Here is a 13160-nt window from a genome sequence, read left to right as displayed (position 1 = left end):
AAAAAATCACTTTTTAATTCTAAATATACTTTTACGCACACACAAACCACGACACGACACGACACGACGTAGCAGAATGTGTGGAAAAGTAAATTCGAATCAATGAAACAAATGAAAATCAAATACAATGTGTCTATATACCTGCTGGTGTATCCTTGGCTTCGCTGCGAATATCGTTGGTGCTTTGGTAGTTGGAATTTTGTAGATGCAATAAAAAAAGCATCGAATTGTGTCGTTCTAAGCTCTTTTTCAACGATTTTATGTACTCATCTTGGCTGTAGATGCTGCTATTGCTCGAGTATTGATATGAGTCTTTGCGAATGGTTGATATATGGCTGAGCGATTGTGTACGATTCGAACCAGTTATAATGGCATGCTCATCAAAATTGTCGAGTAAATTCTTGCGTTCGTTTGCTTCTAATTCTTCGGTAATTGATTTAATTGATTTTTTACACATAATTTCCGTTTCTTTGCTGTCCAGTTGCTTGAGCTGTTCGTTCAAACTGAAATTATCGCGAATTAAATTGCGGCTGTAATAGTCATCGGTTTTCGTTGACATCGGATCGTAACGCTTGGTCAAAAGCATTTTTGGAAGATCGGTCGTTGATCGTATTTCACTTCGGCTGTCATCATCGATACCGATACTACTGGATGTTTCCAAAATTTCATCAATATCAATCGCTTCGTTCGGTTTAATATCGCTCAAATCACTTTTATTATCCAGCATTGTATGCAAAATGGTCATATTTTTGTGCAGTTTCTGCTGAATTTGATCGCATTTCTGCTGCGAACTTTCATACGCATCCGATGATGTAATCGGATTCAGCAGAATTAACAACAAATGCTTGTTGTTTTGATTGATTTTGTTGAAAAATGTAAATTCATTGCTAATCAAATCTTTGAGACTGTTTATTTGGTCGGATGTGAAGAGTGATAGATCTTCGATTTTGGAAATTTCATCGATGATAAATGTGATTGTCTCGTCTTTCGTCATTTTTACCGGTGATACAGGCCGTTCTTTTATCTCACCACCGTTCATGGCGCTCTTAAAACTTTGAAGTGCATCGCTCTCATGTTTTCGATGTGATTTTTTCTTTTTCGACTTGCGTCCGTGGCTCGACAAGCTCAACGATTCTCTGCTCATTGGGCTCAACAGCGATAAATCTTTCTTTTGATCGTCCGCATACAATCGCATTTCATCGACTTCGGATGCTGAGCTTTGATGTTCGGCCTCTTGTTCTTCATTGTCTTCGTAAATCATGCCGAGTGATGAGCAGGGCCGTGATATGCCCGTCGATGGTTCGCCAGCGCCGCCACCACCACCACCACCGAGCCCGTACACATTCTCCGTCGGCAGTAATATTTCAATGATATTGCCATCGCTGCCGATGCTCAGCAATTTATTTTGTTGTTGCTGTTGTTCGAGCCGCGCCAGATCGTCGAATATATTGGGCGCGGTGGCTTCGATTTGATTGCTATAAAGGTCGCGATTTATTTCGCCCGACCGAAAAAAATCCGCATCCGTACGTTTGTTTTGTGTTTCATTTTGCATTAAATTCCGAAACATGTAATAATTGGCGGCCGCTGCATTCTGATCATTTCCATATTGTTGCTTTAATCGTTCGCGTTGCACCAAATCGATGCCTTCTTCGAGACCATCTTTTATGCAACCGCTGCCTAATAGTTCGCGTAACGAATGTGAATTTGATGTGTCAGTCATTTTAGTGTCAAGCATCGTTTGAGTATGAGGATGTGCTGAAGAATATGATAAAGCGTTTAGTTCGTCGAATAATCGTTCGTTGTGTTGAATATTCTGTTCGATTTGCTTTTGCTGTTCCTGCAATTGACGGATGTCAGCACTTATACGATTGGCTGTCAATGCACCATCCAAATTGATTTTATTATCGGCGAACAGTGATTGGCCAGCGCTGGTGCTGCTACCACCGCCAACGCCACCGCCGCCGCCACCACCACCACCGCGCGCATAATTTCCATCGACTGTATCATATACACCGAGCGCTTCGTTCCGTAGTTCACCCATGATATCGGTAAAATCGGCTGCCGTGGGAAATGCGGGCCCCGTACGTTGTTGTTGTTGCTGTTGTACAGCTGCTGCTGCCACTGCACTCATACTGGTTGCCCCATATAAACCCATCAGATTGGCCACCACAGATTTCTGTTCCAACGATATGTTCTCGAGCTTCTCCAAACGAGTCCACATCTTGCCATACTCACTTGACAGAAGGTCGAGTGCACTCCATGCGAATTTCAATTCGGTTTCAAGTATATTGATACGTGTTGCAATTTTATCCATATAATCAGCTATAATGTAATCGGAATGTGGCTGTGGCGGGTACATGGTGCTGCACAATTGTTGTTCACTATCCTCTAAGGCGACGTCTTTTGTCATGTTATTGCCATTAAAATAATGATTTGCTGCATTCTGTCGTAACTGAAACGGATATTGGAATTTGGAAAATGGGTTCAATTCACAAAACGCATATATGTATGTTGGTGTTGTTATTGTTGTTTATCATTTCTATTTCGGCATTCAAACATTTGCCACAGCAGTTGTAGTAGTTGTTGTTGTCCTATCCAACTGTTGTGTGCTCGTTTCATTGCGCGAGAGATAGAGACAGACAAACAAACAGACAGAGAATAACGCTTACCTGTTCTTGGTCTTGTAAATGGCCTTGCATTTGTTGAAATGATAGGCCGGGATTCAATTGAACTAGTTGCTGATTCATAGAACGTGTTTGCTCTTGAGTATAGCCCATATTATCGATATTGTGTTCCGAGTTATCGTCATCGGATAGAAAATCGGCCGCAACCAAACCATTTCCACGATGACTTTTCTCGCCATCCGACCGATTCGCAACGGGCGACATGGAATTATGATTTAGATGATGTAGCTGTTGTTGTTGTTGTTGTTGCGATTCCATCGTTCACACAATTTATTTGCTCTTTTTCCTTTATTTGATTTACACTTCTGCAATTTCTTCGTTGAATCACCAACAATCCAACAATTTTCACATTCACTTCCGTGTGTTTCTTTGCACCTACTAACTGTTTATCGTACGCGAGCGGACGATACACACAAAAATCATTAAATGATTTTCTTTGTTTGGGTTTCCAAAAAAAGTGGTTCTTACTCATTAGAAGCGAGAAAAAATTGCATATCAAAAACTGTAGCACTTGTACAACAACAGAAATTGGAGGTACTCTTTCATGTAAAAGTCTTTTTTTTTTTTTTGTTGTTGACAAATTTGGTTTAAGTAATGATAATACACTTGATGTGGTTTTCGTTTTTACATTCGCTTAAAAATTGTTCACACGGCAAATCATCGCCGTTTCCGATCGAGAAACAACGAAAGAAACGAAAAAAAACAACAACAAAATGAATAAAGTTCTAATTTTGGTGTATCTGTTCGAAGAAGGGAAAAACTATTTGGTGTTCACATCAAAAACCCGTATTGCACCGATTAATGTTTGTTCCCTATCAGTCGTTTATTCAGTTTGCGTTGAAAGTTTCATTCACTTTTTGGGTGTGTTTTTTTCTCTCTCGTAGTTTTAGTTTTCATGAATTTACACTAATTTTCTCATTCTCAATTTAAATCACGAACACAAACTAAAAGTTTTCAGAGAAGAGTAAAGAAAAGAAAATACGGTAAGAACGATCGTTGCATTTGCGAATCGAAACTAGTGAAACACACAGCAGCAGTTGTCGTTGTCGTTGTCGTCGTAATTAATGCGATTCGATGTTTGAAATTTCGGAAAAAGCAATGAACCACGCGGTGCAACCAGAACCAATCGGATTTCTAATTGGATTTAAAATTGCATGAATTGCTCGAAATTCACTCAATTGACATTTGCCGTATCGTGTTGTATATGTTGCACCACCGATTTCCCAACGCAATCACGCTACCGAATCGAAAATTAATCAATGCTATAATGCGCATACTAATTCGGCTCATGTTCAACCGACCATCCCGAATAAATTGAATATAAAATAACGATATCCGATGATGATGAACGCATTTTTCTATTTTCGATGAGGCAAAAGATTTTCCGAGGCAAACATACACACACACACACACACACACTCTATTTCGCATTCGCGAGCACTGAACGAATTTGGTTGTTGTTGTTGTTGATGTTGTTGTTGTTGCCGACACTTTTTTTCTGGCCACAAACACTGCACACCGTGTGTGGAGTAGAGACAGTGAGTGAAAGAGAAGCACCGAGACAATTTTTATTGAATGTATCAAAATAGAAAGGAGGACAAAAAGCATGCTCAATAAGGAACAGAATCGCACAACGCGCTCGATAAGACAAAACGAAACGGTTTTCAACGAACGAACGAATAAACGAACAAACGAACGAACAGGCGAACGAATGAGCGCGTGCATATAGAGAGCCCAACCGACTGGAGTATTGTGTCTGTGTACGATGGATAGAAAGAGAGTCACAATGGAAAGGAGAGTGTGGATAGTTTGGTTGCTCATTTAGGTCGAATATTGTAATGCATATTGTACCGTATAAATATATATACGATATGTATATATAAATATATGGGGGAGCTCTTATGAAAATTCTCTCTCTCTATCTTTCTCTCTCTCCCTCCATTTGTGTGAATTGTTTTCCCTTCTGTTCATTCGTTCGTTGGTGGTGTTGTTATTCTTGTTTCGGAAAATATTTTTGTGCGCACAGATTTGGCTTAGCATTTCTTTTCCACAGTCTCCTTAGTGAATATTTGCCACTGTTTTTTATTTTCTGCTGTTGTTGCTGCTGCCAATTTGCACATTTAATGCGAATCTGTTCGTACTAAAAATCCGAATAATTTATACACGGCAATCCTTATGACATTAAAACAGCAGTTATGCTCTATGCTTTAGAAATTAAGTTGTGCCTCATTTTTATTTAAACAGTTAACCAGCACCAAACCATGCCATTCTATAGAGGATTTAGCGGGAAAAAAGAGTAGAAGAAATTTTGCTTAGCGCACCGAAAAATTCAGCTCAAAAAAGAATAGACAGGAACAGAAGAGAGAGAGAGAGAGAGAGAGAGAGAGAGAGAGAGAGAGAGAAGAAACAGAAGCACAAAGGCTTCAACGTTCGCACCGTAGGCCAAGCGCCATTCAGAGGTTGTTTTCGTGAGTATGTGTAGGCTATCCCCAATGTTAATATACGTATCCAAACCGAATTTATGATTTTCCACTTAACTAGCACACACACACACATGTGCACATGTTCTCTCTGTCTTGGTCGCTCACTCGCTTCGCGCTTTCTCTCCTGCTTACTTGCTCTTTCTCTCTCGCCCGCTCACTCGGTTTCCCTTCATTCACTTACATGTGAATCGCAGCGGAAAACACATATGAATCATGGCAGCGCGCTAAATGAGCTCGTATAATTTGAAATCCATTCGAGAGCACTTTTAAATTGTTTCCATCTATCCTTTTTTTCGTGTGTTCTCTTCGCTCCGTCTCGATGAACTCCAGTTCAGATGAACAGCGAAGAGAGCATAAAAAAGCAAGCGCTGCATTCACTACAACGGTTGGTTACGTTTTGATTTCGTTCATTATCGGTATGTTAGCCTTTAGCCAATGTGATTAACATGAATATAGATTGAATAGCACACGAAAATGTCAGCCAACGAACGACCGACCGTTTGTCGAAAATCGATCAAATGTAATCGGTGGCTGTTTTTCTTCTTCGTTGTTCTTTCTTTCGAGCGAAAAAAAAAACGGAAAAGATTTTGTGATTACAAGAGTCTCACTTGACACGTCGCCTTACACCCTCGAAAGAAAAAAAACAACCATTTTGTATATATATCGGTATTTTGAGTCTTAGAAAACCATAATTCAAACCGAGACACACTCGCTACTAATTGCCGTTGTGTGTGTGTCTTTCTCAGGTCTTCTGTTGAGAATGACTGGCGGTGGTGCACCGAGCGCGGTCGGTCGTTTTTATGTAAATGATTGTAAAATTAATTTGATAATATTCATAAGATCGCGACTAGATTTTATACACAGTGCATTGCATGGTGAACGGGCTGTTTTGTTTGTATTCTGGATGTTTCATATAGCGTGGCAAAAAAAGAATAGGAAACACGAACCGAAGAACGAAGAGAGAAGTATAGCAAACAAAAAGAGAGAGAGAGAGAGAGAGAGAGCGAGTGTGTCTATTGACTTTGGTTTGAAGAAAATCTATTTAAAGAAATGATCGGCGTGGGGAAGCCTCGAACTTGACCACGTTCGACTTGTTGATAAAGGGCATATGAGTACAACGGCTGTACACCCAATATGGTGGCGGTTTCGAATTTTAATGAATGATTTTTCCCATGGAAAAATGCTACGTTTCAACGAATTTGTGTGTGAGCTTTTTTTTCTTCATTCAATTCACAGCATAATGTCAAAAGCGTCGCGCGCTCTATTCGCCAATACATAACAAAAAGAACAATAAAATTCAAAAATCGAATTTTTATGGCACACACTGTCAAGTCACCGAACTTCCAGCAGCTAAATGTTGTGCACTACTCGATGTGGAGAGAGAGAGAGAGAGAGAGCGAGAGAGAGAGTGAAGAAAAAACACAAAGTTTATCGATTATATGCGTGAATTGTGTTAAATGCGTTCTCTTCTTCCGCCCGTGCGTATGCTTTACCGCCGCCATTCACATGCTCGACTGTGCGCTTCATTTTTTTTCTGTTGAAAATGAAAAAAAAACTGTCAACAATGGCAATATAATGGCACCGAACAATACCAGTGGCATTCGAACAAAAGCGATTCCTTGTGTCATGTGACAATTCAAGAAAGAAAAATTCCTTTGCATAAAAGTGTTGTGCTTTTCTATTTGAATAGAATGTTTCTTTAGCGTTCGCTCTTACTTCCCTCCCGCACCCTCTCATTCTTTCTCATTCACTGGCTAGACTTGCATGTTTTCGCATTCGCTTTTGTTTTAATCGTCTTTTTGTTTCCAGTTTTTTTTTTCTGCTTGCGAATGATTTGGCATTCTGTCATCATTATAGCTGGACCCGTCACTTGGGCTGCAATCAAATAAACAATAAGTCATGCTTTGTCATGCTTTCTTTTCCCTTCATTCTTTGCCTCTTTGGTTGTACGAACATAAAATGCGTTCCCAACGCTATACATGCAATCGATAGAATAAATAATATTATAAATAAATAAATTCGTGTTGATGCATGTTGTTCTTGTTTTTTTTTCTCTATTGCATTGGTTTTTTTTTCGATTTGATACACACTGAATTGACAGAGTGTTATAAATTACATATGGCCACCTCATTCTCGTGTGTCAATCAATGTATCAACTGTAACTTATTATTTTAGTTCTTTCTTTCACTCTCACTCTCTCTCTCTCTCTCTCTCTCTCTGTCTATCGCTATTTGGAAAATAATTTACACACAGTTTGTCCTTTTGTGTGTTGTTGTTGTTTTCGGTTCACAAAAAGCTCTCCAAACAAAGTGAAAAAAAAGAAAATTAGTTCATAAAGCGCTATCAGAAATGAGCAATACACACTGTGTGTATCGTGCATAATTGATTATTCGCCAGGGATAGATTCCATTGAGCCAGCCGAAATATAGACATCGAAAATGAAATAAAATGCATTGTGTGTTATTCGATTGGAATTCGATTACGAATGGAAATGTAAATTGACGGAAGCGATATGGTTGGATGATTGAGCTTAGGACGCTTCAGTTCTGGTGGGATTTTGAAACCTGGCATTAGTGTTTCGTGTTCAATCGCAGGGGCTTTTTTTTTTTGAAAAAGGAATTTCAGCATTGGATATCGATTTCGATTCAATTTGTGGGCTTTCAAAATAAAAGTTGCTTTTTCGATTCGGCTGGTTTCGAAGGCAAAATTACAGCTACACAAGAGAAGAAACATTCGTTTTGAGAATAAACAAGAAGAACGAATTGTAAGTATTTGAAAAACAAGAAAAAAAAATCGGGAACTCCGTTGCACAAGAAAAAAAAAACGCTTTTCATGTCACTGTTCTCACTATATTTCACCGGATTCGTATTTTATTCCGAACGAAAAAAAAAAACTGAAATTCACAAACGAACGAAAAAAAATTAAACTCGATTCGAAATTTCGTGCAACTGGCTAAACAGTCGCACGGTCTGTCATGAAAAAGAATGAAACTAGAAAAAAAAAACTGTTCGAAGTGACTGAATTCGTTCAACAGCGAGTTCTTTTTTCTCTTCTTTCTCTCTTTCTCACGTCGTATTGGTTCTTTTTTTTTCACTTCAATCCGTGTGTACGCACTTCATGTGAGATTTTTTCGAATTTTGCGATTATATTAATTCGGTTTCATGTTTTTTTTTCTGATTAATTCTTGTGTGTTTTCAAATTGTTCACTCTCAACTATTATTTGTGTGTCACAATTTTACTTTACGATTTTTCGTCGACGTCGTCCGTACACTTGTCTGCGTAAGTAAAAATTCTATTGATATTTCTCTCTACATTTTCTTCATTTTTTTCTCTGTTACTTTGGCTGTTCGTTCTTCTTTTGCTCTCTCGCACTGTGCTGTGTGCTCATCGTCCCTTTACTCGTATAATGTTTTCACGCGTATACTATACACCATCACAATATAAGTGCCATGGATGGCTTTTTCATGTTTTTCTACAAATTTTCGAAAAGCACCATATATATATTTGGGTATGGAAACTAGTAAATGGACGTGCGCACAGCACGATTCACACACACATATATATGCGCCCCACACACACACACACACACACATACACACCCAGAGAGACGGAGATACAGCGTGAGTGTGTGCGTATGTATGAGTGCGTATATGTTTGTATGTATGTGTGCAAGTGGTGTGAAGAACGTGGAAACGAGAAAAAATGGGAAACAGAACTTTCTTTTTTTTTCTGTCGAAGGAGCACCGAGTAAAATGTGTGTGAGAGTAGAAAGATGCCCACGATTCCTCAGCGCTTCTCGTTCACTCGGACAAAATGTGTGTATATAACCAAAATGGAAATTCAAAATTGCGCATGGAACGGCCATACTCAGAGTCGGTTAAGATTTTCTTGGTTGTTATTTTTTTTTCGTTTTGTTTTCGTTCGCGCTGTGTGTGTTTCTCTCTACTTAATGTAACGATTTAACGCCACTACTTCAATTTATTCGCTAAACGAGAAAGGTCGCCAGGAATGAATTATATACCAGAAAAACTAGCACGCAAATGCGTGCTAAACCCTTAGTAGCTACTATAACGTTGACTTTACTGTTTAACGCAGAAAGGAAAATAACAAATATGAAATATTCAAGAGAATCGATTTGGCTTCATGTAATTCGGTCGAATGTTCTCTCTCTCTTTCTCTCCCTCTCTTGCTCTCTCTCTCTCTCTCTCTCTCTCTCTCTCTCTCTCTCTCTCTTTCCCTTTGTCGGTATGTGATTTAATACCATTGGCCGACTTTGGATTGCCGCCTATTTCTCTTTCACTCACACGCTGTCGCGAAGGGGGCGCATAGGGCTATGCATCTCGAAAAGGGCACATAGGACATTTTTACTCTCAACGCTTCACCGAAAAAGAGAAAAAAAAACAACAACCACAACAGTGTTGTTGGAAATCCCCGCCGAAATACGAGTACGACGAGAAACCTTGTGTGTACATATATACATAATGGACATACAACACACAAGTCAATGAACGAAGACCTAGACGGTGTATTTTGATGTTATTATGATAAAGTGTATTCGATTTTCGGGATACACATGATTATTGATCAAATGCGTACGCCTTCGTGTTTTCGAACATAGAGAGGAGACAGAGTAAAATATAGAGACACACACACACAGAGAGAGAGAGAGAGAGAGAGAGAGAGAGAAATCGAAAGAGAGACATGGAAATCAACCATCAAAAGCATATACATAAACACCGACGTTCACATATATTCTTCCCCGCATATATGTGTATGGCCTGAATTTATTCATAAAAACGTTTTTTTTCGCTGCTTTTTATTTTCTTCTTCTTCTTTGGATTGGCAGTGGGACATGCGCATCACGCACACATCCACTAACTATTACATCGGAAGAGTGAAGAAAAAAGCTCATGTCTACTACACATCACACACATGTCAAATCAAATAAAAGTGTGCTTGTACAAGTTACTACAAAACCAAAATCTTGCACAAAACACAACATACGCGCGAATCAAAAGTAAATAAAGCATTTGCTTGTATTTTTGAAAAGCATTTGCAGAATATGAACATTGTACTCGAGAGAATTACCGATTGTTTTTGTTTTTCTGGAGCACGCGCGGTCTTTTTTGAATGCGAAGCGGGTTGCATTGAATTGAATTGCCGTATGCGTAATCCGCTTAGTGTGGAAATGAATAAATAATAATGCATATTCCCATGGTGTTAATGTTGTGGGAGGTATCAACTGCGATTTTTGTTAATGTTTTGCCGATAATTTTTGATTTTTTTTTCTTGTCTCGTCTGTTTTCAACTATGTATGTACAATTTACCATAGCTCGAGAAAATACGAGCCACCCAACCGAAATGTATGACCGAAATTGGGAATTGAAAAACCAATAAAACTCACCAAATAATGCTGATGCTTTAATAGGATTGATAGCTTTCGTGTGCGTTCGATGGATGTGATGGCTTTTTTACGGAACGGTGCATTTACCGGTGAATCGATGAGTTTTACGAGTGTCGCCTGTTCGGATGCATCGTCATCATCCATTGCACTCTGATCGCTTGATGGGCACGTGATTGATTCCATCATTGGACTCGAATTGCCAATCACCTTAAACCATTTGTTCAACATGGTTGTTTTTCTATTGTTCTTTGGCACAAAATTGGACACAAAATTCCGCGCGTTTATTGCCAATCAAAACAAAAATCGAATCAGTTTAGGCACTTGAAATGGCACCGCGAAATTAAATGTTCAGACTCGTTTCAATTTTTTGGGAAAAGGCACCTCACTTTTAGTCTCACAATTTAATTCGAGATAATTACGAAGGGAAAAAGGCACATTTACAACATTTTATGAACCAAATGATGTGGTTTATCTCTTGGGATCAAACCAAAAACGTGTGAATCTATTCTCTCGATTTGCGTTCAGATGATTAAAACTACAACGTACCGTAAAACAATAAAACGAAAGAAACGAATAATTGTTCGATTAAAACACCAACCGAAGTAGTAAACCGAAAACAATTGAATGATCAGATGTGATGTGTCGAGAACGCAACTAGAGTGGCTTTGAATTGATTGGTTTGTGATGTGAACGAAGCCAAAACAACACACAACAAGTGCAGTCTTGTGCGCGAACGATCAATACAATAATGAAAGCCACTTGATGTTATCAGCGGAAAAAAAATGCGTGTCTACTACGTTTTGAAAATATAAACATATAAAAAAAAAGAGCAGAGGGCGAGAACGAGAGAAAAAAAAACCACGACAACAACCAGAGGAGGAAAAAAAACAACTAACAACGACCTAACACATGACAAAACACTGGAGAAGGCCACTCAATCGGAGTGAAAGAGTTTTAAAACAGCAGGAACTAAAAGCAAAATTGAATTAATCAAGCATTATTTTATTGCCGCCAGTTGCGAGACTGTCCTTGTTTTTATAGCTTGCGCACCGTTTCAATCAACTCTCTTGCAATTCGCATTAAATGCTAAATTTATCAGTATGGGGCTTCGGGGATTGTATCGGAACGAACGAAATGAAACGTGAATTGTATGCGAGAGGTGGTGGTAGCGAGCGAGTGAGCGAGTAAGCGAAAGCAAGGGCAAAAGGGAAAGAAGGAGCGAGAGAGAGACATAGGGAAGGAATGAGAGATAAAATGAATGTATGAGCCGGTATTAAGTGTGTTAAGTGCGAATAAGTGGAAACGCACTATTTACTATTTTAACCATAACCCGACACTGTTTGACATTTGCCGTATCAGTAAAATAATGGTGCTCATGCAGACGCACATGTTCTAATTTCCGCTTCTTCGTCGTCGTTGTTGCTGTTATTGTTCTTTTTTCTTCTTTCATTTATCGGTACATGATAAAAACGCTGCATGCAATCACACAAGACACATACAAAACGTGTGCGCGTGCACAATTGTATTCATTGTTCTGTTGTTGTTGTTGTTGTTGTTGTTGTGTTTCGAACGTTATGACAAAGTGTGAACTACACTTCTCTAGGCCAATGCACACACACATTAACGTGTAATTCGTGATTGTAAATTGGTGCAAAAACAAATTTGTCACACATGCAAATCGTTGCATTTGTGGCAATAATCAAATCATCAAATGGATGAATGCATTTTATGAAATTCGCATTAAAGGCATCAATACATTGATGTCGCTTAAATGCAACAGTAGTCATAACAAAGTCATCGTAAATTTCATAGTCAGATTGAGAATCATTGAAATCAATGACTTTAATTTTCTGTGTAATGTTAATTGCATTCGTAAAATGGAAATCAAAATAAGGTAAAAGTTAAGTTCGATTTATTAGCCCCTCATTGACGCGCGTGTGAATGGAATGAATGAATGAATAGAAAATTGCTACGGTACTCACGTTGAGCTGTAAAACAATTTTGTTGAATGCCCAATTCCAGCGTTGTTTGGCGGTGATTTCCGTTTTCCGTGCAGCCGCTCCAATGTTTGACAGTTCATCAGCTTCGCTGCGGATTGATTGCTTCTTCTTGATGTCATCAATTACATCATCCACTTTGCTTGTTGCTCCCGTTGCCGATGTTGCCAATTTGGCAGCCGCTTTCATCATAGCGCTAGCATCGCCACCAATAGTTGGCGGTTGCGGTTGGGCAGCAACTTCCAACTAAATTTCGCCATACACACACACACACACCACAAATAAATTAGCCATTTAATTACGTTCAATTTTGCGAAAATTATTCCATCAAAACAAATTGTCCACACCATTTAACCGGTTCACCACAAATCGCAGTGCATTCAAATGAATAATAATAAAATGAATAATTTATCATTTGCATCGTGTAAGCGATAGAGAACATTGGAAATAGGGTATGAATCACTATTCAAACGAATATAATAACACCATAAAAATGCGGTGAGTTCATTGAAATCACGACGCCAATTTCAAGTTCATGAGACTTCTATTTTTTGACGGTGTCAACGACGTATCGCATTTCAAGGCCGGTCGT

General features: G+C 38.9%; 1 protein-coding gene across 8 annotated transcripts in view; it reads right to left on the bottom strand.

Moving 5' to 3' along the window:
* The window catches only part of LOC129574920 (uncharacterized), a 44842-nt gene extending 36217 nt beyond the window's left edge, over nucleotides 1-8625 (bottom strand). For 5 of the 8 annotated variants that reach the window (XM_055457571.1, XM_055457577.1, XM_055457576.1 and 2 more), the window contains exons 1-3: nucleotides 8412-8625; nucleotides 2670-3628; nucleotides 142-2452 (exon numbers count right to left, since the gene is read on the bottom strand). In XM_055457571.1, the coding sequence (XP_055313546.1) occupies nucleotides 142-2452; nucleotides 2670-2942 (2584 nt within the window). In that variant the 5' untranslated portion in view covers nucleotides 2943-3628; nucleotides 8412-8625. The other 3 variants (XM_055457572.1, XM_055457573.1, XM_055457574.1) reach the window with 3 other exon arrangements.
* Nucleotides 8626-13160: the final 4535 nt, after the last annotated feature.

Source organism: Sitodiplosis mosellana, unplaced genomic scaffold (assembly GCF_009176505.1).
Source record: "Sitodiplosis mosellana isolate CC-2019 unplaced genomic scaffold, AAFC_SMos_1.0 Smas_scaffold_6165, whole genome shotgun sequence".
Lineage (NCBI taxonomy): Eukaryota > Metazoa > Arthropoda > Insecta > Diptera > Cecidomyiidae > Sitodiplosis > Sitodiplosis mosellana.
The sequence above is the reverse complement of the archived record's forward strand: the minus strand, read 5'-3'. Positions and strand labels throughout refer to the sequence as shown.